The sequence below is a fragment of the Diabrotica undecimpunctata genome, chromosome 1 (assembly GCF_040954645.1).
Source record: "Diabrotica undecimpunctata isolate CICGRU chromosome 1, icDiaUnde3, whole genome shotgun sequence".
In the NCBI taxonomy this organism is placed as follows: Eukaryota; Metazoa; Arthropoda; class Insecta; order Coleoptera; family Chrysomelidae; genus Diabrotica; species Diabrotica undecimpunctata.
Genome location: NC_092803.1, coordinates 190111840 through 190138348, shown reverse-complemented (window position 1 = coordinate 190138348; position 26509 = coordinate 190111840). Strand labels below are relative to the sequence as shown.

The 26509-nt window shown below is 34.4% G+C and overlaps 1 protein-coding gene across 5 annotated transcripts in view; it reads left to right on the top strand.

Moving 5' to 3' along the window:
* Positions 1–24618, top strand: part of Zmynd8 (Zinc finger MYND-type containing 8) — a 36987-nt gene extending 12369 nt beyond the window's left edge. For all 5 annotated transcript variants that reach the window (XM_072520884.1, XM_072520882.1, XM_072520883.1 and 2 more), the window contains 11 exons: positions 2383–2563; positions 4722–4892; positions 6477–6652; positions 7790–8285; positions 10964–12542; positions 14846–15497; positions 15986–16504; positions 17471–17748; positions 17926–18136; positions 20776–20841; positions 23360–24618. In XM_072520884.1, the coding sequence (XP_072376985.1) occupies positions 2383–2563; positions 4722–4892; positions 6477–6652; positions 7790–8285; positions 10964–12542; positions 14846–15497; positions 15986–16504; positions 17471–17748; positions 17926–18136; positions 20776–20841; positions 23360–23584 (4554 nt within the window). In that variant the 3' untranslated portion in view covers positions 23585–24618. The remainder of the gene's footprint in view (positions 1–2382; positions 2564–4721; positions 4893–6476; positions 6653–7789; positions 8286–10963; positions 12543–14845; positions 15498–15985; positions 16505–17470; positions 17749–17925; positions 18137–20775; positions 20842–23359) is intronic.
* The last annotated feature ends 1891 nt before the right edge of the window (positions 24619–26509 follow it).

Genomic DNA, 26509 nt, shown 5'->3' with positions numbered 1-26509 from the left:
TAAATGAAATTTTTATTTTGCGAGAAAAATATACAATATATACAATGACCGGAAGTAAAAATATTTTTATCAATAACTCAAAAACTATAAATGATAATTTCGTGAACTTACATTTTTGAACTTTACGTTGAATTCTCTATTGATTTGACTAATAAAAACGAAACCGGAAGTCGACCTCAAAACCGGAATGCAATTTTTAGTTCATCAAATGTCGACATGGATATCATTTAGCAGTTAATTTTGCATGCTGATCACGAATCCGGTGTCAGATTTGCTCTATCTTGACGTTTTATGCGCGTTTCGGGTCACTTCCGGTGTCGGATCGCAACCGGAAGTACATATTTAGATTCGTCTCGACGAGACCTTTCGATCCATATATCATTGTGGGTCTAAAACTTTAAAGTAAATTTTAACTTCCGGTCATCTCAAAACCGGAAGTGAATTTTTGTACCAAAAGTATATCTTGACAATCTCATACGTAATACTAATAATATTCCGAAAAAATATTTTAATTATCTAATATGGTTTTTGAGTAAAGTAGTGGACAAGAAAAGGGCTTAGCGTTTTAGTATATAAGATAATCCTGGACATTTTCTACATCCGGTATATAACTTTGTAGTTTTTGTATATCAACAATCTTCTTATAATTAATTGGAATCTTTCCATTGGGATATGCCAAAGCATTATGCTTCAGTCAATATTAGTGAATTTTTTGTGTATTGTTAAGCCTGAAGATGTGATTGGCTAACCACACTCGTAGGAGTAGTGAAAATGCATGAATTGGCTTATTTTTAGTTGAACCTTCTGATTTCTTGGAATATTTTTGCCACTGGATTCCTCGGATAACATGGTTTTTTTGTAGTAGGTACTCTGGCCACCAACTTTTATAATCAATTATGTCTTCAGCATTGACCAATAACACATTAAAGCGGTTATTTTTACATGAAGTTTTGATTGTATATACGGTCTACTTTTCTAATTTTTCTTTTAATCACCGCAAAATCCCTATCACGAGGTAGGAAGGAATGACCCCTAATAGGAAAATAATGGTCAATGGGCTTAAATTTTTCGAGCGAAAAAAACCTTAACACGGTGTGGTTTTTATTTTGCGCTCCCCGTTTGTCGAATGGTGATTTTCCTGCAGTTAGAAGTACAAGCTGCCTAATTTTTGTATTAGGGGTTGATATAAAGTATACATAGCTACTACTTTTATTAGGTTTTGAAGACTCACCAAGTTCTTTTTTTCTACGTCGCTGCTTAACTTCAGTTGCGGAAATTAGGCTTTGTAAGTAACAATCTTGCTCATTTTTTGTAGTCAGGTCTCTAAATCGCTGGAAACTTTGCATTTTTTCGTCGCTACTCATCAAAGAAAAGCACTTTTTCCGGTACCTAAAAAATTAAGTACACATGGACAAATTTAGATTGATCAGTCAACAAAGATGCATATACGTCATGAGCAGCGTATTTTATTTTAAAAATAAATAAACGAAATAAAATATTTATCAAAAACTGGTTGAGTTTACCGAAAGTACAAGCTGATTATAGCCGCAAATGTCAAACATGGAACACAAAATTTCGGTATAGCAGTGTTGGCATGTTTTTATAATGTAGATGCTGTATGCTTCAAATATAAAAAGATAAAGCTTTAGAAAAGTACATGTTGTTTATATTATGTTATGAATTCTGCAATTTTTGATTTATATAAAACAACAATGAGTAAATATTTGTTTCTTTGGAGATTAATTGCAGTTAATTATTAGACGTTTTTTTGGCTATTACCCTTTGATAGATTAGGGGATAGATTTGGCAATCGTCAAATCAGCGGTTGCCAGATTACAACAGACGTTTGCAATTAATCTCGAAAGAGACAAATATCTACTCGTTATTGCTTCATATAAATTAAAAATTGGAGAATTCATAAAATAGTATAATCAAAATGTACTTTTTAAAAGCTTTATCTCTTTATATTTGAAACATACCACATATGCATTATAAAAACATGTCAACACTGCCAAACCGAAATATTTTTGATATTTGCGGCTATATTCAGCTTGTACTTTCGGTAAACTCAAACCAAAAACTAATTACTATTAATTGAATTAAAAATATTGGCGACCAATTTTTGACGGGCAACCTATTATCAATGTATTCTCCTAATTTTAAATGTGTGTAGAAATGTTAACAACTACGTTATGTGGGATATTGTACTATTAAAATAATTGCTTATCCCAAAACTGGTATACTGCATCTGCCATTAACTGCTGCAAAAGCGAATCTGTTGAAAATAAGTCAACTATTTCATTTCGACAGGAAGTAGAGAACATTAAATATGTTTGTTAATATATTTATATGACTATTATAATGATTCGGTTTATTTTTCAGTCGGAACCATTTATGAATCCGGTAAGTGAGAATGAATTTCCTGAATACAAGAAATATATCATACAGCCCATGGATTTATCAGTGTTAAAGGAGAATATCGACAATAACGTATATGGTAGTGTCCAGGCATTTGAAGCTGATGCCAAATGGATATTGCATAACAGCATTATATTTAACTCTTGTAAGTATGCTAAAAAAAATTAATTGTATCATTCTTCTCACGGCCTTTTTTTAGTAAAAATTTATATCTGTGATTATTTTCAAAAAAAAATTAACAGAATTTCTCTTTCCCATACAGGGCGAGTTTTTAGTGACACATTGGCCAATAATTCCGTTATGGTACAGAATATCCAAAAAGTTACATAATTTTCATTAGAATCAATTGTGGCTTAATCTCCTATGAACATAATATTTAATCTATATTTTAACATATAATTCGTCCCAAACCCTTCTTTCAGTGCGTCACTAATTTTGACGTCATATAGGATTTTAAGAATATCGAGAATTATTGCTTGACATTTTAGTTAAATTTGACAGTTGCAGGATCGTAATCTGTCTTTTTCTAATTGAAAATAATTTAATAATTTTAATATTAGTCTTTATTCTTTCTCTATACATCTCGGCATATTTAAAATATTTTTATTATACAATAAATAAATACAAAATTAAATTTTCACTGTAAAATGTCTGAAAATACTAACCTGGAATGACAATTATCATTTTATCAGTTGACATTGTGAAAGTACTGTCACGATCGAGACAATCTACATCAAATTATATTTATGCGCATCATTGATTGGATATCGATTTAGCGTATTCTAAACTCCAACCAATTATACATCCGTAAGTAGAATTAGCTTACGATAAATAATTTTCTAAGTTCTATGTATAATAATCACAGACTCACGTTTTTTTCTGTCACTTCTAGCTTAATGTGTTAGAGAGAATTCGATCAAGTATGACGCACTGAAAGAAGGGTTTGGGACGAACTATACATAGAACTTAGAAAATTATTTATCGTAAAGCTAATTCTACTTACGGATGTATAATTGGTTGGAGTTTAGAATACGCTAAATATATATCCAATCAATGTTGCGCATAAATATAATTTGATGCAGATTGTCTCGATCGTGACAGTATTTTCACAATGTCAACTGATAAAATGATAATTGTCATTCCAGGTTAGTATTATCAGACATTTTACAGTGAAAATTTAATTTTGTATTTATTGTCATAAAAATATTTTAAATATGCCGAGATATATCAAAAAAGAACAAAGACTAATATTAAAATTATTAAATTATTTTCAATTAGAAAAAGACAGATTACCATCCTGCAACTGTCAAATTTAACTAAAATGTCAAGCAATAATTCTCGACATTCTTAAAATCCTATATGACGTCAAAATTAGTGACGCACTGAAAGAAGGGTTTGGGACAGACTGTACGTTCCAAGTTTTCAAGTATGCATGACATATTATAATTCATTTTGAATTGTTTTTCATACATAAAAGTTTCAGTGTAATATTTTATAATTAGTTTCCAGGTTTTTAATAACTTTATACAAACAATTTATTCCAGTTTTTATTTAATTCTGAGGTAAATTATTTTTCTGTAACCACCATTCAAGTCTATATTGATGTTCCAATATTTTAACTATTCATGACTTAAGGGATATAGCTGTAAAATGTATTAAATAAAATTTTTGTTTTGAAAATGATTCCGGATTCAAAGTCGAAACGTCAAAAAATTTCAAATTCTTTGAACGTAAAATCCTCTGGCATATCTATGGAGGAGTACAGGAGGGCGGATTATGGAGTAGACGCTATAATTTCGAACTTTACCGCCTGTATGACAAACCTGATATTATTAGGTCCATCAAAATAAACCGGCTGTGGTGGTTAGGTCACATAGAGAGAATGAATGAGACGGAGCCGCTAAAACATATTTATAACTAAAGAATAGATGGAGTGAGAAGGAGAGGCAGACCCAGAGCACGATTTAAGGATCAGGTGGAGGAAGACTTGAGAATGTTGGGAGTACGAAACTGGAAAGTCAAGGCGAAGAATAGGAGAGAATGGAGACTTATCCTTGAGCAGGCCAAGACCCACCATGGGTTGTGGAGCCGATGATGATGATGACAATAAAATTCATTTTGATTTATTCACTTATATAAAATTTTCAGTGTAATATTTTATAATTACTTTCCAGAGTAAGTAGAATCAAGGCGACGTATCTTAAATGAAAATCAATATTTTCTTCGTTCTAAAAAAGTTTATTAAAGAATAATATACCAACAAATTTAGATACTGCGCTAATAGTTCTTTATTTCTTTTCCAGATCAATCCAAATTGACTACAGCCGCAAAGAATATGCTTAGAATTTGCAAACAGGAAATGATGGAAATAGAAAACTGTCCGAGCTGCTACTTGAAAGCGAATGTCAATCAAGATACGTGGTTCGTGGAAGTGTGTCCAATTCCTCACATTCCTGTGTGGGCAAAACTCAAAGGTTAGTGTATTTTTAAAATGATTTTCGAATTCACCATGAAAAGTTTTAGCAAAAACAGTGGGATGCTGTAGTTTGGTGGCACTGCATTGGCAAAATAATGAATGCATTTGCTAATTGTAGAGTAGACCACATAAATACAATAATAATTAAAAAAACGGAATGTGGCACTCCGGGAGTGACCTGGGAGGGTGGAGGGGAAGTACAGCTTTCTTATAGTCTACGCACGAAGCGATGATTTTTAATTTATTTTATTTTATGTTATTTTAGTTTTATTTTAATTTTATTTCAATTAAATTTATTTTTTATTTTAATATAATTTTATTTTATTAACAGACACGCATCCACCGCTTTGTCCGTAGCGATAAGAAAGCGTTGGTTCCAAATACGCCACCTAGGAAAGAAATTTGAACTACCAGCGTTTGACATTCCAATCATATTATGACGTTTAACAAACGTTAAATAGAAATAAATAAAATTAAATCAAGTTAAACAGAATTACGTAAAATTAAATAAGAGTTAAGTAAAATTAAATAAAATTAAGTAAAAGCTGTACCTGTAAAAACGTGGCAATACCGTTTCTGCTTCATTTCCCATGTAAAATCCAATAAGAAAATGCTAAGGTTCACTCTGCTCATTTTTTGAGCGTTTTTTTTTATAGAGGTAGAATAGTTAGTCGCATCGTAACGTATGATACATCATTGGAAAGGAGAGGGGGTAGCGAATATGTTGAGACAGAAAAACACACATTGCAAGAAAGGAAAAACAAACAAGGTGACTACCAAAAGGGCACTACACAGTGTCTTCATTATTATTGAACTTATAGTTACATACAAGGTGTCATAGGGCACTATGGATAAGAATAGTTTAACTAAAAGACAAATTTTGATTTATTGATTTGACTGAGTATAAAATAAACAACTGAAAGAATCCTAACATGCGACATAGCAGATCCAAGAGGAGGGAATAACGAATATATTAAGTAAAAAAAAAAAAAAACAAGGCGACTATCAGAAGGGTACTACACAGTATCTTCATTAATAATGAACGTATAGCGACATCCGAGATGTGTTATAGTGATCACATTTTGACCTAAACTGAAATTGACTGGAAGTTATCTAGGATAGAACTAAACATACTTGCTTACAGCCAGTATTAACTGTAACTTAATAAAAGTTAAAAATTATTGCCATTCTGTTTACTAACAAAATAAATACACATGAATTAAAACAATAAAACAAAGATTCAAATGTTTATTTTTAAAATTTTATAGACGTTATTAAAATTTACAAAAGGAAAGGTTTTAATGAAAATGAATGACTCATAAACTTTCATTATTCATAATTATTATTCTTTTTTCAATTAAAGAAGTTTGCAACAAGGTTAAGTCTACTTCAGATATTAATAATGAGTGGTAGGAATTTTTATGTTATGTTTTCGATAAGGACTCTGTTAAAATATTCCCAAGCTCAGTAAACCAATTACACTATATTTTTTTGTTGTGATATGACATATTTTGCAATTACAAAATTATTCCTAACATTTGCATATTTATGTTGAAGTGAACGTAACGTTATTATTTTTTAGGCTTTCCTTATTGGCCCGCCAAGGCGATGTCAGTCAATTCTTCCGGTTTGATAGACGTTAGATTTTTTGGAGCACATGACAGAGCTTGGGTCCATTGGAGGGAATGCTATCTTTACTCGGAGAGAGATCCAAATACTTTTAAACAGAAGAGATATGACATCGAAAAATGCGTAGAGGTATGTCATTTAATAATCTTATCAGTGACAGATGTTTGATATGGAAGATTGTTTTAAACAATCGTCAAAGTGACGCAGCGCTGATGTTTAATTTCGGATTGTTCGTCCCTTTCTTTCAAGCCTTCAACACCTGATTTAGGACATGTCAATGATTTTCGTTGTGTGGACACAGTTGCTGGTATACCAGACCTTCCCTTCCATGAAATTTTGTAACGTAGAGAACATAAGTGTTCGCGATATTGTTCCGCGGCTAGTCATAAACTCGACCCAATTGATAACTATTTCCGTACGAGCACATATACTACGAACACTTTTTCCCCTGTCACGAGACACATTATTACTTCCAACCACAGAGCACAACGTTCGGTTACATAACTAGCAATGCATGATGGCAACGCAACAACATTCCGACGCACATGCATGCGAATGGGAGCTGCGCTAAAACCAATACTGTATTTTGGCGCATACCATATAAATCATCTATTTGATGCTTTATCATCATCATCACCCAGCCCTTTGCGTCCACTGCTGGACATATGCCTCCCTCATTTTTGTCCATTGTGCTTCTTGCATCTTGAGCACTTTTCATCCAATTTCTTGACATTTTCTTGAGATCGTCAGTCCAACGACTAGTGGATCTTCCCCTACTTCTTTTGTCTAACCTCGGCATCCATTCAAGCAATCTCTTCATCCACCTTTCATCACTGATTCGGGCGACGTGTCCGGCCGTTGGAACTACCATTTCAGTGTGGCAATTCAGTGCAATTCATTACAGGCAACACACATTGGTCAAACGGTTTACGTTTTAAGGAAATTGGTATATTGCTTTTAATGATGTCTTTGAGTTTTCCATATGCTGCCCATGCTAGGTTTATTCTTCTTTGTAGTTCGCATGTTTGGTTGTCTCTTGTGATCTTTATTTCGTGTCCAAGGTATATGTATTTTTCCACCAGCTCTACTTCGTTGTCTCCAATATTGATATTTCCGCTAGGTACTAGGTTTGTCATGAATTTTGTTTTGGAGATGTTTATTTTAAGACCCACACTGGCACACACTATCTGAAGTTCATGTAGCATTGTACTATACACATATTGAAGTATATTCTTTGTCTATGATCATATATTTGTATGGTTACAGGAACTAGATGTATACGTGGAGAATTTAAAGAAAATCTACGGCGATTTCCGGTACGCTCCATTCAGAACACCCGTAGACCCGTCAAATCTAACGAAACAATTGCAAATATTCCTGCCCAAATATAAATCCATGACTGGTCGTCGATCGACTACATTAAAAGAACCCATGGAGGTTAAAATAGAGCAATCGCAGGAAGCTCAATCAGAAAATTCCACAATAGAAGACAACTCCACAAAAGAAGCCAACTCCACAAAAGAAGACAACTCCACCAAAGGAGAAGATATGGATATCACAAGTGAAGGTTATGATTCCGACAACGAAAAGCCGACGCGAATAAACTTGGAATCCAAGGACACTATAAGTAAGCAAAGCACAGCTAGTAAATCAATCGAAGACGAAGATGATATGGATGATACACAAGTACCGTCCAATGTTTCGATAGAATGTTCTACACCTAAAGGATATATAAGAAGTAGAAGAAAATCTTCCTATACAAGTAAGAATTATTTTTATTTTTATTTGTCGTGTGTGAAAGAATTGTATTCTTCTGTTTTCTATAATAGGCAGATGTCCGTTTTACTTTGTGTATTTAGCAGTGCTTGTGAAAAATAAAAAGCCAACGACAAACTGATTATTGGACAGTCATGTTCTTTGGGGGAGATTATTCCTCTTTCGGGGGATTTTTGAAACCATAAGTCCCTGAACTTTTGAACGGGAGTTTGCCACCTTATTGAGAACTCCCTTATTGAAAGTTGAAGAGTTTGCAAACGCCCGTTCTAAAGTTTGGATGTAGAAATATTTTATTTCGAGTAGGGACTTATGATTCCCGGTCTAACACCGGTAGAATATAGCTTATACAAAAATTATTACGCTTACCTAACGGCCGGGAAAGCACTAATCATTCGTTTGGCGGTCAGAAATAGAATAAACGCGAACCAAGCAAAAGGGCTCAAACGTGTCCTATTTTTTTAACCTATTTTGTGTTTTAAAGAACGTTGTGAAAAGTAAGGTTATGTCATATTTGTGTTTGAACGTAAACATATAATACATAAACAGCGCGCTGCAATCTAAACACGTTTCCACAGTGTGACAGAAAAATATACGAGCAGTCCTTGCATCTCTTTCTAATTGCGGGGGATTATCGACCACGTGACCCTCTCATTACCAAACAGTGGGAAGGTCACGTGGTCAATAAATTAGATTAGATCTAGAAAGAAGTGCAAGGACCGCTCGTTTCTTTTTTCTCTGTCGCACTGAGGGAACGGGTTTAGATTGCAGCACGCTGTCTACGTATTATATATCTATGTGTTTGAATTCTGGTGTTGTAACGAAAATATTTTGCCTACCTCAGGGTACGAACATAGGGGTAGAAATAGGGGACAAAAACTATGGGGCGAAGATAGGGCAAGCAAAATAAACGCTACTAGTGCGTACGACACTCAGTTGGTTGTTGGAGAGCTGGGGTCGTGGATAAGTGAAATAAATGGGTCGGATTGGGGCAGCTACAAAAAAAATGAAAGGGTACTTACATAAATCTCCTGGACAAAATGAAATAAGATATGGCAGACAAGGTTACCTCTAGCTATTTAAATTTGGACGCCGCTTCGAAGAAAACTTCCTGCTGGAAAAAGAAAGAAAATTTCTTCTTCCCTAAAATCAAAAATACATACCAGGGTTAGGAGATTTTCTAAACTAAAATAAACAAAGGATCAGAGAAACAAATCAAACGTTTATTTTTGTCTCATACAAACAGTTATCAAACATAAAAATGGCACAAAAAAGATACTATATAAATAGTTGCCAAATACAGAATAAAAAACTTATATGTGTCTGTTTACAAACTTCGTTTACAAAGGGGTTGGAGATACTACATACTACAAAACTTACAAATGTTATCGCACAGAGATTAACCTTTTTTTAAACAAACAAAACAAATGAATATCGAAAAGAACAAAGCTAGCTGTCATATGTTAACATTATATTAAAAAAAACAATTAAAATGACAGCTGTTAAACCATAAAATTTACAATTTATTGTTTATTACAAATCCTTTAAATTTTAATGAAAGCAATTATTAATAATTATCAAAAAAATTGTCTGTCTTTACTTTAAAAATTAAAATGTTAATTGTTACCTGGATTCACAGTTTAGCACTTAACTTTCAAAAAAAACTTGTTAACATCTATGGGACTGGAGCTGCAAAGGACATAACTCTCAACTTGAATAAAAATAAACCATTTCCATACGTAGGCAGGAACGATTGGAATAGAAACTTGATGGAGGAAATCAAGCTGTCGACGGGGACATTCTATATAAACATTTTCCAAATTTCATCAGTGCCGGTGTACTGCACAAATCTTATGGGTGGTTACTCTGATCTAAATTGCCACATTGCATAGAGTATCATCACCTTAACCGGTCTTAAGATATTACACAAAAAAAATTGAATCGACTCGCGATTCAAAATCTCTTCTGTCTGCTTTGCTTGGGGCTTAAATGTCGAGTCCTCGATGCCTTACATTTTACAAATTTCAACGCAAAATAAATTTCCCTTTACGTCTCACAGCTAGTTTTTGCCTACAAACTTAAAACAAACAATCTACCCTTTTTCGACCTCGTTCTTAGCAACGAACCGACAAAAAACTTCTTGAGTATTTACTTTTAAATTGGTTAACTGGAAATTTTTTACCTCACAATACATACAGAGAATAGGGGAATATTAATGTAAACAAAGACAAAAAAATATTCTGTTAATACGTCTTAGAAAAACCGTATACCTGACTTGCAATATTATATTAGGGGACTCGAAACAACTTTTAAACATTCCAGTTTATTGCGTTTTAAAATTCATTTGCAAACAGAAAAACGAAAATATTCCACCAAATATAAAACGCTACAGTGTGGGTGGTGACTAACCTGCAAATCGACGAAAGTTTTATTTGACAGCCTACCCAATTTCGATTTTTCGAAGGCTCGCAAGTTTTTATAATACAAATTACACATTACGTCAATAATGTGACCACAGTTCGCGGTATTAATTGACATGATAGTTTCTGGGCGTTACTATTTTTCTTGGCTTGCACAAAATTCATATTTAATATCTTTTATAAATCATTTTGACTCATGAATCGATTTTTTGGCAACAATTTTTTTATTTATTCATTTATTTTGTAGTTGACACAAAAGGAAGTTCATGTAAATCATGCGACAATCATTCTCCTGCCGAAGAAACCGCAACGCCGAAAAGATTGAACAAAAAATACAGTATTTACAGTGCAAAAATCGACTCAAATCAATTATCGAATAAATCAGATAAAATCCATCGATTGGCTTGTTCAGATGTTACAGAAATTAGCTTAGAAGCGTCAGATAACATCCACATTGCGAACGGTGACAACGTTGATATTAAGAAGAAACCGGTACAAGTTGATATCAATAATAAAGAGATTTCTATATCTCCGATTAAACTAAAACTGATTTCAATAATGAACGTACCTGAAAAGACTACAGAAACTATTAGTACCACGGAAGAAAAAGAAACGGTAATCGCTAGTAATGAACCTAATAATAAAACAAATAAAGAACACGACAGTGATATGCCAGAGAGTAGTGCCAAAACTGAGCCAAAAGCAAAAGTGATTCAACCTGCAATTACAGAATTTTTGATAAATAGAATTTCAAAAGTCGATGCTGGCAAAGAAAAGCCTGTACATGAGACAAATAGTGTGCATAAAAAACATTTAGTTGGTGGTCCAGGTGGAGCGCATAACGGGTTAGATGCGATGGACGTAGATTCATTGGAAGATATAACACGAGAAAAAACAGTGCCGGTAAATGCAAATATAGAACGGAGCAAACCCACAACAAAAGAGGGCAACATTGCAGTTTCTACAAATGTAGAAACATGCGAAGTTAAAGATGAAGGAGTTGAGATATCAGAAAAAACTGAAAAGCTTCCTATAGAAGATAAAAAGGAAACTCCATGTGTTAAAACTGTCAATACTTCAATTAGACCTACTGTTGACGTGCAAAATAAAAATAAAGAGGTAGGTACGTTACCGGAAAGCAATCGTCAGCTGGAACAGCCTGTCAAAACTGTGGAAAAAGTTAAACCTGTCGTAGAATCTAAAGCACCTACTGCTGTACCAGAAAAACCAATTGTTACTTCGGAACATACCACTAAAATTGTTGATGGTACTTCACCATCATTGACAGATAACGAAGTTATGGAAGAAACCAATGCTGAGGACCTGTTATTGGACCCAAAGAAAATCTTAGATGTTATACATTCGTCTCTTAGCTCAATAAAAGATGTGAAAATCAACATACAAAATAAAAACGATACAAATGAAAAAATAGTCTCTTCAGATGAACCAAGCAAAGATAAGGAAGTTTCTAAGAAGAGAAAATTGGTTAGCGACGAGGTGTCCTACAATCCAGCCAAAGTAGTCAAATTAGTTCCTATAGAAAGTATTATGAATAAAAAAAGTCACGATCAAGCCTCTCCTGAGAAAAACACCAATGATATACGGCCAAGTTCAGACTCGGACACGACGAATCCCCTTGAAATGGCCGTAGAGGATATCAAAAGTGAACCAGAGAGTGAGGAAGAATTTACTGAAGCGAATCAGAATCTGGAAGAAAAGATGAAATATCTGTCAGCTTTGAACATACACGAAAAGACGGTGGAGAGGCAAAAGCAGGAGAAGAATGAAATTAGGACCAGGTCAAAAGCTGAGGAAAAAAGAGAAAGGTATGTTATATATTTTGTATATGTATTCAATGTAACTGTAGAACCTAGAGCTCCTTATCTTGTTTTCAACCCCATCTGCCGCTCTCGTCTAATTTTTATTGGTGTTCGTCTGAAACTTTTTTATCCTCTCGTGGTCTCCATTACAATAATTTCTTTGCCCATCGATCATCTGTCATTCTTGCTAGATGTCCTGTCGCCTTCATTTTTTAGTCTGGCTATTCTTTCAATGATGTCAGTACTTTTTCTGATATCATCATTTTCGAAGCCTAGATGGCTTCAACCATATTTGTGTCCATATGAGTGGACCTCCAAAACAGAATTTTGTTGGAATGAGGTTGATGATGTATTTGGATTTACCTATCGTTCGTTTGTCATTTATCTTGATGCGGTCCTGTACGTCAATGACGGTGTCTACGTCTAGATTTCCATAGTTGCCCTTTATGATCTCCACTAAGCATGTGGTGATGCAGGGAGAGTGAGTATGAAGGTGGTAGTACCACTGTGGGAATTGTTCTGGTCTTTATAGGTATATTATTGTGGATCTGGTAGGAATCGAGTAGGAGCTAAGTGGTTGATGGTTGTTTGACGTAATGTCTGCATAGGATTTCTTCAGGTGCTGGGATCGATGTGAAAAGAGGACTATTTTCCTTTGGGATAGTGGGACCTCGCACAAGGCATCTTCGATGTGACGGAGTGTTTATTAGAAGCGGGCTATTTTTTTGTTCTAACAAACCTCTTAATCACCAGTCTTCTGTTTAATTAACGGCTCGTGAGTTGTCTGCGTCGACAGCGTTGACATTTTCTACACCTTCAGTGCTTTTACAATACACCTCAGGTATCTAAAGAATTGCCAACCGCACTGGGTGTCCTACGCGTGGTTGTTTTTGTGGTATGCTGCGCTGCGTGCGCTGTTCAATTCAGAGCTTTACTGGCTGTATCGAGTTAGTATCTACTCTTACAATATATCTTCGTTCGAACAGTTTCGTAACCGAACTGAAGTGCGTATATCTTCGTCGAGCTGCCAACTATTCTGTGTTACTCTCAGTCTAGTGGCTAAAGCCTTTGGTTGAGTGAGTGTTTCTACTCCTTACGTCAGTACTAATAGAATGCACTGATCATTCTTTTTCTTCTTCCTGTGAGCTCTGTTCGATTATCGTGTGTTGCCTATCAAATTGACTATACTAATTTTGTTGACGGCAGCTCGGAAAAGTGATGCAGAGGCAGCTGTGTTACCACTTCTGGTTGTATTGGCGTTTTACTGAAAACCATCATCTTTGTCTTTGTGGTGTTTAGCTTCAGTCCATATTCATGGCACCTTGTGCTAATCCTATTAATCAGATGTTTAAGTTCTTCGTGACTATTTGCAATGTACACCGTGTCATTCACGTACCTCAGATTATCAATATTGATGCCACATTGAACACTTCTTCGTCTTATTGTGCCGTCTTGTAACGAAGGTTGACGATTACTTCTTTAAACGCTTCCCTATCTTTTGCAACGTGAAATATCTATTCAATACTGAGGTTAGTCCGATCTCTGATATTCCTCAGCCAAGATTTCTTCTTTCTTACCAAGCCTTTTCTTCCCTCTACTCTTCCTTGCATGATGACCTATAGAAGAACACCATCCAATGCTGTATTGAAAACCAAATCCGAATAGATGTTAAATATTAGTGGGGACAAAATGCAGCCCTGTCTTACTCCTCTTCGTATTTGAAGCTCTTCAAAATAATCCTGGCCAATCCTGAAGTTTGCATGTTGATGCCGGCGAAGATTTTTAATGATACGTAGGTCTTTATCGTCAATACCTACTGAAGAATGGCTATCATTTCAGTATGTTTTACTCGATTAAAGGCCTTCTCAAAGTCAATAAAATACATATTAACTGGTCACTGATCATACACTATTCTTTTTAGACATATGGATTGATCACTTTCGAAAAAATCGTTTAATTGGAACAATCCAGAGCATCGTTTTTCTTGTGAAGGGGACATTTTTTGCAGTAGTCTGTTTTTCTGTCATTTCACCTTTAATCCAGATATTTGATCTCCCGCTTTCCACATATTAGCTGGTATTCCTCCGCGCCTGGAATACCTGATCTAAATTGGGTGGTTAGATTTTTTCTATATCAGCATGGTTAGCTCTTCATCTTACTCACCTGCAGCTCCCATATCATTTCCTTTGAAATTCTTTTTTTCATTAAAACATTTTTCCAAATATTGTGTCTATCTTTCCACTACTCATTTCTCTTCGAACTATATTGTTTATAAGAATACAAAGTATTATACTATTTATGTATTTTAGGTTTAAAGTCGTGGACAACTTAACTCGAATAATTGATGACGTAGCACTAAACTACAGCGCGAAACATGATGGCGATAAATCAGCACCGAAGAAACCAGAACGAAGAAAAAGTAGTAGTAGTTTTCCCGCAGAGGGAGAAATAACGGTAAAGTCATTTGCCAGACTACCCAGTACTTCCCCCTCTATCAAACAGAGAGCCAGAAAAACGTTTCCCATTCCCATGTATATTTCGCCTAATTCCAAAAATTCTCTCTTAAAAAAAGACTTTCCTGTATTAAGAAGAGAACCCAACAGACAATTAAATGCAGGCCAGGATATGTCTACAGGTCAGACCGTTGTTGCTGATAATTCTAAAGTTACTACTCCACCAACGTCCACCAAAACTACTGTTGCTGTGACTTCGGTTGCGGCAGTTACCACATCTTCCATCAGTTTGATTTCGCAAGCTTCTATTGTCGCCCAAACCTCGCCTTCGGTGAATCTATTATCCGCGCCTCCCTTGAATGTAATAACATCTCCAGCGGTTAATATACTACAGACACAGAACGGAGGAGAACTGACCACGAATATTACATCTCAAGCTTTGACTATGGGACATGTGATTTTGATGCCTAGCGGCGGGATGAATTACTGCACTCCAATTATCACCACGGTAAGTTGCAATACAAAGTTAGTTGACAAAAATGTCAACCTTTATTTACTTTCTTAGGACCAAGACTTTCTAAGGCTAAGATAAAAATATGAAGAGAGCTTTTACGATCTTTGATGGGAATAATACTACACAGTTTTTTAATACTACATAGAATTTATTGCATTATTCCTATAAAGGATTGTAAGGCTGAAGTACCACACAAATACGTTACGAACAATAATATCTCTTCTTTCCATTTAACTGTTGTTCTTCTGAAACTTACTAGATTACACACTCCCTTAATTATATTGCATCACATTGTTAGTATTTTTGTTTCACTGTCTAATAAGTTTGTTATGCCCTCCAATTCAATGTACAGTTGAGACAGACGGTGGATTTGGCGTTTCGATATTCAAACCGGAAATATAATTACAAGCAAAAGAATACTAGAGTAAAATATAGTACAATAACACTAACAATATAATTAAACTAATCTAATGTATTTACAGGTAGCGCAACCGGCTCCATCTTTGGTACCTACTCCTAATGTATCACAATCTCTCAAAAAGAGTATTACTACACCAAATTTGAAGACGTCTCAAAACTATATTCCACCTGATGACATTGAAATTATAGATTGCGATTCTCCTATGCACGTTGTTATGCCAAATCCACTAAGTAATCGTACAGCCAATCCATCTACTTCGGTTCCTAAACCGATAACTCCACCTTCGGTACCAACAACAACGCCCACAAACACCGAAACGGTTCCTACTGCAACAGTTGCAGGACCGTCAACATCAGCTTCTACGTCGGCTAGGACACCTGTTTTACAAAAAGACGACGAACTGTCAATTCTTCATGGACTGTTGCCTGAGAACATGAGTCGAGTGGTGAACCAGCTCCTATTAAAACCACCTCCACGGTTAAAACCTAGACCTCCCGGAGTTCTTAGCAGAATATACGATGAAGGCGTTCCTAGCTCAGCAGGAGATGTTACCTCTAGAATTAATTCTATAGCTCACAGGGTAAGTTATTATATTCCTTTGAATGTATTATATAGTAACTAAAGTTGTATGTAGTAAAAAAGCTAAGACGACCAAACAACAGAACAGTACGGAAAATTATGAATAAGACCTTTTACTATTGGGGTAATAACGACCCAAATCACTGCAACGCGCAACGATATGATTACAGCTAACACTTAGTTTAAATTACCTCTCCGAAGATTGCACGCATGGACTTTACATGGACAAGATATCGTAATTCAAGTTATTCAATTTGTTTATCCCGGAGAGCGATTATTTAAAGAACTGTACTTGTTCAAACAGTAATTTTAGAGGTATTTAACAGATAGAAATCCATTCTTGGAGGCTTCAATTTTATGATATATAAAAAGAATTCAAAATTGTTATTAAAAAAACCGTTTGAAAAAGGACTGACGTTTTAACTTCTAAACATTTTTAATATCTTTGATATTTTTTTATGTCACACGCTTGTAAGTAGGTTCACCGAAAAGACGGTCAAAAAACAATGGTTTTTTTTTAAGAACCTTCTATGACCAAAAGAGACCAAGATGACAATTTTTTTCCTTAAAATCATATTTCCATTGTGTATTAAGATTAAAAGCTGAAAATTGAATAAGTGAAGATCTAGATTGGATGATCCAATTTATAGATGACATATACAAAGAAGGTGTAAAAAGTTATAACCTGTTAAAGTGTTCGTACTCGTAAAATATCGCCACTTTAAAGTGGAGGGGAAAACTTTTCAAGCTCCGTTTTTTTTTTTTTAGAATTGAACCCCTATTTTTTAATTGCCACTTTAGTTCTACAGAGTTAGTTGCTTTCTCTATAGTTTCTATAATCATTGAAAGTATTTTAAGATAGAAACCTGTCTAGTTCAAAGATTGTCCCTGTTTAGGTTCAAACAAAAAGCATCAGATAATTAATTAATTTCATTGTCATCATATTTTACTAGTATTTTTATTGTAGATGACCGACTACTTCAGGGGAATGTTAATAGAAACACTCGAAGACTTTGGAAAAGCCGCGCATCCAGAAGCAAAAATTACCAGTTTGCAATTAGAAATGGAAGCCCTCAAGCATCGGCATGAACTAGAAATGACGGAAGTGAGGAACGCCATGACGAGTATCCTTCAAAACGTTCAAAAGAGAGTCATGGAAGAAAGGACGATCATTATAGATAAAACGAAGGCTGAGTGCGAAGCAGAAGCCATACGTAGGGTGGAAGCGGCCAAACTGAAGCAATGGTAAGTACGATATACCCAGTCCGTTAGTTTTTTGTAATAATTCAGGAATACCTAATCCTTCGTGAACGTTTTTGAAACATATTTAAACCATCATAATCGGAATTAAAATTGAATTTTGAGGTTAGAATATTGTATTTCGATGTTAGCTTATAAATGTTTACTTACTTATTATTTTAGGTGCGCAAATTGTCCGAAAGAAGCCCAATTTTACTGTTGTTGGAACACTAGTTATTGCGACTACCCCTGCCAGCAGAAACACTGGCCCCAGCACGCCCCCAAATGTACACAAGACGTAGAAAAGACGTCGGGAACAGCACCAGGTCCGCCGAATAGGCCGTCGGCCCCTCTTATATTACGACCTGCATTGCCGCCGAAACAGGGAATGGGGGTGAGTTTTTTTTGTAGGCTACGTTGTGGGTCCCGTTTGGAACGTTCAAGTTCGTAGTTGTAAATTTGATAGTTGAAATTCCGTAGAAGTAGTTAATAAGTATAATGTAAGGATTTTTCTAGTAAATATTTTAAACCCATGATTAGCCGTTTAAATTTATCTTTACAACGTAGCTGCAATAAATAGTCAAGAATTATCAAGAAATTACTTAACTAAATAAAATAAAAAGTTGTTGCATATGTTAGGATTTGTTATGCAAAAAAATTAAAAAGTATAGTTGAAATCGTATTGTAAGTAAAAGTTTATTATTTCTTACATCTTATAATACTGAGTGCTAAACTATTTAAGGTTAGACAACAAAAAATATGTCATGTGTTTACAGAGCGCGTCCAAAATCAATCCTCCCTCCAATTTCTGAAAAATCAAAAATCGAACTAAAGCACATCTACATTGTTTTTTATGTGTTAGTGATATAATTAGTGATTCAAAATTCCAAACGGGCCATTTTGTAAAATAATTTTAGATGTGATCACGTGGCAAGTAATATCTCGTTTAAAAGCTCGTGGGTCACACAGTATGTTTATGATTTTTGTGCCATTCTGTTGCGTCTCAAAAGGCGACAGTTCCACATTCGTGGCGACTGCAATCGTATGTAGCATATGCAATATATTGTTGATGGAGAAAAATGCCAACTGTGTCATATTTTTGACAGCTTTCTGTAGAAAAACAAATAAACTATCTCAGGATGTGGGAAATTAAAAAAAAATTAATGTATCTGTTCAAGCGTTTCAATAAAAACTGAATAGGTTATTTTACTTCTTCATTCGTTTATATTGGGTGATATATCAAAATTTAGAATCAAATTTGTAGGCAGTAGATCCTCAAAAATATGAATGCAATAAAGCGACGACATCGTTGCCAGTTTGTGATGATAGATATTCTAGCAATTTATATTTTAATCATTCACATGCAGTAAAATTATCATAGATTAATGATAGTTTTGTATTCGTCAAGGTATCTAATAAAATATATTTAATAACATTAACATGTATGTATAATATTATATTTATATACAATATTTATATATAGAAAACATCTAAAAGTGCGGTAATATTCTATGTAAAAGTTATACATGACAACGTCGTGGTTCTTAGAACCAGTAGACAGGAATAGTAGATCAACGTTGCCATAAGATAGAGATAAATTGCTCATTGATTTCGTAGTTTGGTATTCAGTAGCGTATCGTTCACACTGTTGCAGTGAATTTTAAAAATTAATCTTAATATATTATATATGATATGAGACTTATTTAACTTTTTCAAAAGAGCAAAGTATATTGGAGTTAAAGAAAACGTATTTTAGTTTGAAAAATATTTTAAAAAAATAAACTTATATACGAAAGTAATCTTGATAAAGTAGTTCGACCTCCACGGGAAGTCAAAATATTAATCATCGTATGAAGACAACTCTTGAGAAGATGTAGAGCTATCGCGATCACTACTATTTACATTGATAATGAATGATTCAACCAAAATATCCACTCTTGTGTCTAAATTCCACAATTATATCTTCTCTATAGTGTGTCTTATAAAAATTTTCCAATACTCAGGTTGACATTTTTTATGACAGTAGCTAATAAGCTTTTCACCTCCTTCATTTTAAAACTCAAGTTCTCTCTTGCCACTTGTTTTTTTATTTGAGCCCATATAAGCACGATAGGGTTCAGCCCACAAAATTTTAGAAATTTATCTCGCACCGAAAGATGTAATAAAATTTTACGACTTCCTGTCTTTGCTCTCGAAAAAAACTACTGTGTAAAAAATGTAAAATATTGCTCACATAAATGTTTATTTACTCACGTAAACACATATACCATGTGTTTATGTGAGTCATGTACCTCTTACTTCGACAACAAAACAATTGAATTCCTGAGTTGCCGGCTTTCATCGATGATCGCGGTTTTAGGGAGGTTTAACTATTACCTTTTAACCTAAAATAAATTTATTATAATTAACCCAAATGTCAATAATAATCATATTCCTACATTAACGTAATACATATTATAACTAGGTATTTCTTCAATACAAGTAGCTTTGTCGTAACTTTTTTATGACATTTTTCGTACGCCATTGGACGTACGTAGCCCTCAAAACGTCACTATTACTTCTAAGAATTTACTGCCTACGATTCTGGATTCTGATTATAGTCTTCTGATTCCGCCCCTTGTTTTGATATGTGTCTTGGTACCTGTTAGTCTTGGGTGTAATGACTCTTCCATTACTACCCTCCTGTTGTACAATAATTCGTCTTTTAACTAATCTTTTATTGAAAATTTGTATCGTTCTTAAGCTATTATCTTGTGCCATTTAATAAAATTTACTATTTTTATAGGAAATAAGCCACAATTTTACTTTAAAATAAGTTTACTTTAATGGTTCGAATTGCACTTCGGAAATGTCCGAAATGGAAATCGTAAAAAATTCGAAGTAAAATTGTGGCTTATTCTCAATAAAAATAGTAAATTGAATATTTGTAGTCTCTTAATATTATTGTTGTATTAATGTTAATGTTTTATAACATAATTTTTAAGTATGCATAAATAAAACATACTTCATTATGCGTTTAACTTATTTTTGCAGAGAATGCCGGTACAAAAGCCATCCAAGGTTTATTTAAGAACTAATGCTCCTCCAAAAGCAATAAAGGTGAGTAGTCTATAAAACTTAAGTATAGTCATTCGAAAGTTACTCAGCATGTACTTCTTCTTCTTGCTTCAGGCGACACACTACTTGTATATGTCGCTTAGTGGCGAGACCTTTTGTACTAAATCCTTTCCTTGAACTTAAACTTCAACAAGAAGTGTTGTTGTGCTCTATATAAAGCAAACAACTTTCTTATGAAGAGTTTGAGGATTTGCTGTTAGCTGCACAGATCAGATCTTCAAATAGGCAGGTTCTTATTTTCGTACGGGTCGCGGTTTCACAGGGTCTTACCGGGTTCAAATCGCACGATATCGGTGGCCAGTTCACATCAGCTCCACGTTAGATGAGATTTTGAAAAAGCAATTTTATTATCTCATTTAACTCGTGTTATATGCTATATCCATCCATGGTGATGCCAAAACAAACAGAATAAATGACAGTCAATTTGTCAGTTGTAGCCTCAACAATATGGCCGCTATTGTCAGGGTCTCTCGTTCTCTAAAAATTAGTCCCTTAATCATTTGGATATTGAACTTATTTCCTTTATGATGGTTGATAGGTATCCTAAGCCTGCGTAGATTTTTTTTTTTAATGAAAAAAACTGTTTATTTAGAAAAAAATTATATTTTGACAAAACTATAATGGTAAACTTACATCATTTAGTAGGAAATATGTCTCCTTTGGCTGCAATTACTGCTCTTACCCGTTTTGACATAGATTATAATATAATATATGAGCTTCTGACAGTTCCCAGATCTCCTTTCATTTCGAAACCAAACCTGAATGACCGCTTCTATCATTTTTATTTTTGTAGTACAGTCGATTTTGCGCAGTCTAGCTTTGCAAACGATCCATAAATTTTCAATGGGGTTGAGGCCTAGCGAATTACCGTGCCAATCTAAAACATTAATCATCTTATTTTTTTAAAAAGTCCATCATTTGCGTTAGGCTTTCATGGCCATCGTCTAACTTGTTAAACTGTTTGTTCGGGCTGTTAGGCCGTTGTCTTCTGAGATTAGTTCTCGATGTTTCGCCAACACTAAGGGTTGGCATCTTCTGGAGATGTTACTGCTTCTCTTGTACGCTGAAACTGACGCCGCGTTGTACTGCAATATTTATATTTTCTACTCGCCTCCCCTCCACTGGTTTTGGCGTGATGGGGCGTGTCGTCGTTTGTAGTAGCTTTTCTTTCTTCGTGTTTTGCGGGAAGGGTTTTTGTGGATTTTGATATTGGTATCCATGTTTTATTGATTTGTAGTCCTTCTTCTATCTGATTAAAATTATTTGGGTGCTTATATATCTCCACCTCTTCCCGATACAACCGTGGGTAGTACTGTGATGTTTTATCCAGCATCTGCGTTTCTTCAAACAGTATCCGATGTTCTCCGCTTCCCAAAGCGTGTTCGGCAACGGCAGATTCGTCGATATGTCCTAAACGACAATGGCTTTTATGTTCGTTTATCCTTGTGTGTGTGTCTTTTCGTGGTTCCCACATATACCATTCCACACGTACATGGTATTCGGTATACTCCGGCCGTTGCTAATGGGTCGCGTTTGTCTTTCACCGATCTTAAACAGTCCTTGATTTTCTTTGTAGGCTTGAAAATGGTCTTTACATTGGCCTTTTACATTGGCCTCTTTTACATTGGCCTTTTTAAATATTCGCCCAATTCTGTCCGTTACTCCCTATAATATAGTGCAAGAACGCTTTGCCTATACATTCTGTTTCTTCATCCTTTCTTCTAGAGACGTTGTTCATCGCTTTATGTATTTCTCTTCTGGTATAACCATTAGAGATGTGCGGTTATTTTTGCAAAAATACCGTAGTACTTTATCCTAGCGTTGCATATATGTAACACTGAACTTTTGCGCTATACAGCGCTATATAAGTGATATTATAAGAGATAGCTAAATATTTAAATAAAATTCGAAAGATTTAGGTTATGTACCTTTATGTAAGGTTTGACTTTTAGAACTAAAAAAATAAATATATTTACTCTAGATTGATGTCAATTTTTTTTATATCCAATGACAGCTTATTTTAAATGCATAAAGGCACAAAATTTTCGCACACCGTATCTGCAAACCAGTAAACATGCATTACAGGAGTGTCAAATTACACTTTACTTACACCATATATGCGATCATATCAGTTTTACTTGCAGTGCGCTGTTTACATTTCATAATATTGCGTTACTTATATGTAACACTGGGGTATTAAGGTGTCACACTTGTAACACTGTCAAGAACAAAAAAATATCATTTTTATTATAATTCATTGCAGGTGCAGGCCATATATAAAAATACTCAGTGGCTAAATGTACACGTTAAGTAAAAAATTGACCTTTAATGATGCTCCCGTGAGTCAAGTGCACATCCTAAAGTAAGATGAGTTGGTGTACACTACCATGCGTGAAAGCTATGAGGTTTCACGCACCAGAGCTCTGGGGGGATTAAACAGTGTATTAATAGCTTTTTATTGACTGTATACAGTATTTTAAGAATCTATTTAAATTTTTAGGGTATATCTGGACTAACTTTTGTGGAGACAACTCCCGGAAATTACGAATTCATCGGCAACAACTCGATCAGTTTGTCCGGGAATAAATTGTATACAAACAACACATCTATAGCCAATTCTAAATTCAAAGCAATTCCAGCTACAGTTATATCATCATCTTCGACTACATCAACAGTGACTTCAGACTCTAGTAAACAATCGGCATCTAGCAGTAGTAAACCGTAATTAAGGTAGAAGTAGATTCGTTGCTTCGAACAGAACTTACAGTTTTGGTTTATTAGGAATAGGTTTTTACATACTTTTATGATAAACTGTTTTTCTGTTTATTTTTATAAGCAAATGAAACAATGAGCGTGATACACATGAGTATGATAAACATAGTAAACGAATTGTGTAAATTTGGAGTATTTTTCTTTTGAATAGTTAATATTATTAACTGCAGGGTGTCCCAAACAGTTTTATTTCCAAAAAAATTAAGTAGTTTATTTGGAACACATGTAATCTCTAACACTATATTTCCTGTATATTGGTTCGTTGAATTTGGTCTCCTTTTAACACAAAAGATTTGTACACGTATCGAAGAATGTCTTATTCGATATTGTCGATACGTTGAGTTTTGAAATAAAACTGATTTTTTTTTTGTCGTCAATGGTTTACATTAAATCATTTCTATTGTATGTTCTCGGTGGGATAGCGTTGACACCTGTTGCATGGTGAGGAGTAGGTAAGAGGTACCCAGGTCCTGATTCTGCCGTTGAATTTGAGAGCTGTAAATTTTTCTTTTTAATTGCGGTGTTGGGTTTTTTTATTACTGACTTTAGGGCATCATATCTAAGACTTTCTTATGATTCTATGTCTATGACTTTTTCCATTGCAATTGACCACTAAATAAATCATTTCTAGCATAAAAAAAATCGAGCACATGACCTAAGCTATAGAATCTGATATATATATATATATATATATATATATATATGAAAGTAAATACTAGACTGCATTTCATTTCAGTTGAACTTCCACAAGTGCTCCTGATGATGAGTTGAATAACTCGAAACACGTGTAGAGCAATGGTGGAGTTCCGATTGAAATGAAATGCAATCTTTTACTTTCATTTAAACGTCTTTCTCTACGTAAAGAGCGAAAAAGATAGTAATTTCCAAGGTGAATCGTAGATGCATGTTGAAGTAAAAATGTACTTCTAGCGTCGTTAAAAGTCTCTAGCAAGAGGCTTTGAATTTGCGGTTCACCTAATTTACTATCAGAGGGTCTCTGGACTTCTTGTTACTTCGTATATATATATATATATATATATATATATATATATATATATATATATATATATATATATATATATATATATATGTTCCCCTTAAGATAGTCCTCTCCCGGAAATCGAACGGAGGCTCATTTTGCTTCCGGAATATTTTACCTCAGGAGATGCTATCATTTCAGTATAATTTTTATTACATTGGAGAAGGTATTTTCATTATTATGGTCTGAAAAAATGTTTGGACGTTCAATGCCTGAATGTCTTTTCTATCAGCCTCATATGCTGCACGATTTAGCTATCACTGCATTTTTCTGTACAGACCAGGATCCATACTGTAAGGACTGTCCCTATAAGCCAATGTATCGTTGCCCGTATTCACGCCTCTAGGATGCACGTATCGTTCCTGATAAGTACAGTAAATTACAGTACAGTTCCATTAGTACATTAATTTCTTGATCATTTTTTTACAGTTTCTGTTATGGCATTTCCATGTTTATGTAGTAAAGTACTTCCCTTGTTTTTTATGATTCCAGCTATTGTTTTTTCTTTGTAATTCTTTTATTTATGTATTGACTTAATATGCTTCTTTTGCAATGCTTGTTTTTGTATTTGATGAGCTTTTGTAATTGTTTATCTACTTCATAAGGTCCAGAAGTTCATTTGTTTTTCTCTATTCGTTTTTCTCTGAAGTTTTTGACCTTATTGAAGTGTTAAAAAATTTAACATTTTTTCTAGTATTTTCGTCGTGTTTCGTGTTCAGGTTTGTGTTGATATTGTTTTTGATTTTTTATTATTTTTCATTTGATTTCGGCTTTCTAATATTTTTGCTTGTCCTCTTTTGTGGTTTTGTATATATTTTTTTAGTTTCAGTTGCAATCTACTAATAAGGAGATTTTGATCCGTGGATACATCCTCCCATGGATATGCCATTACCGACTAGACCGCATTTCGATACCATACTTTTATTAAGATGAAATCAATTTGATTCTGGTTATGTTGCCATTTTTAAATGCAAAGTTTAGAAACATCTTTTAGGGAGTTTTTAATATCTATTTGTTACAAAAAACGAATTCCACCAAATGATTCCTGCCTCCACTGCACACGTCCAGTCCATACTCCAGATTATATGTTTCATTTTCTTCGCTGTTGGTGCTCCTGGTAAGATATTTTACCATATTTTGTAGAAACCTCTCGTGAGTTTGACCACCGATTGTTGCTTATGCCCAATCTACTTTTAGCCTTGTCATCTCTTGTTTCATATTGTGCAACTTTCCTGAAAATTCCAGAACCTGGAATTTCGCTGGGTTACAACCTTGGGAGCGTTGTTGACATTGCTTATTCCCCTGTAGGACCTCCGCCATAATCATGGCAAAATCAGTAACTTGTTCCTTACTAGATTTATATATTGGCATTAACAATACAACTTATTTAATCTTTTCTGCTTTTTTAAATGAATCTGTTGGCTCGTGGTGTACATGTAATCTCTAACAGTATATTTCCTGATGTTCGTTCGTTGAATTTGGTCTCCTTTTAACACAAAAGATTTGTACACGTATCGAAGAATGTCTTATTCGATATTGTCGATACGTTGAGTTTTGAAATAAAACTGATTTTTTTTTTGTCGTCAATGGTTTACATTAAATCATTTCTATTATATGTTCTCGGTGGGATAGCGTTGACACCTGTTGCATGGTGAGGAGTAGGTAAGAGGGACCCAGGACCTGATTCTGCCATTGAATTTGAGAGCTGTAAATTTTTATTTTTAATTGCGGTGTTGGGTTTTTTTACTACTGACTTTAGGGCATCATATCTAAGACTTCCTTATGATTCTATGTCTATGACTTTTTCCATTGCAATTGATCACTAAATAAATCATTTCT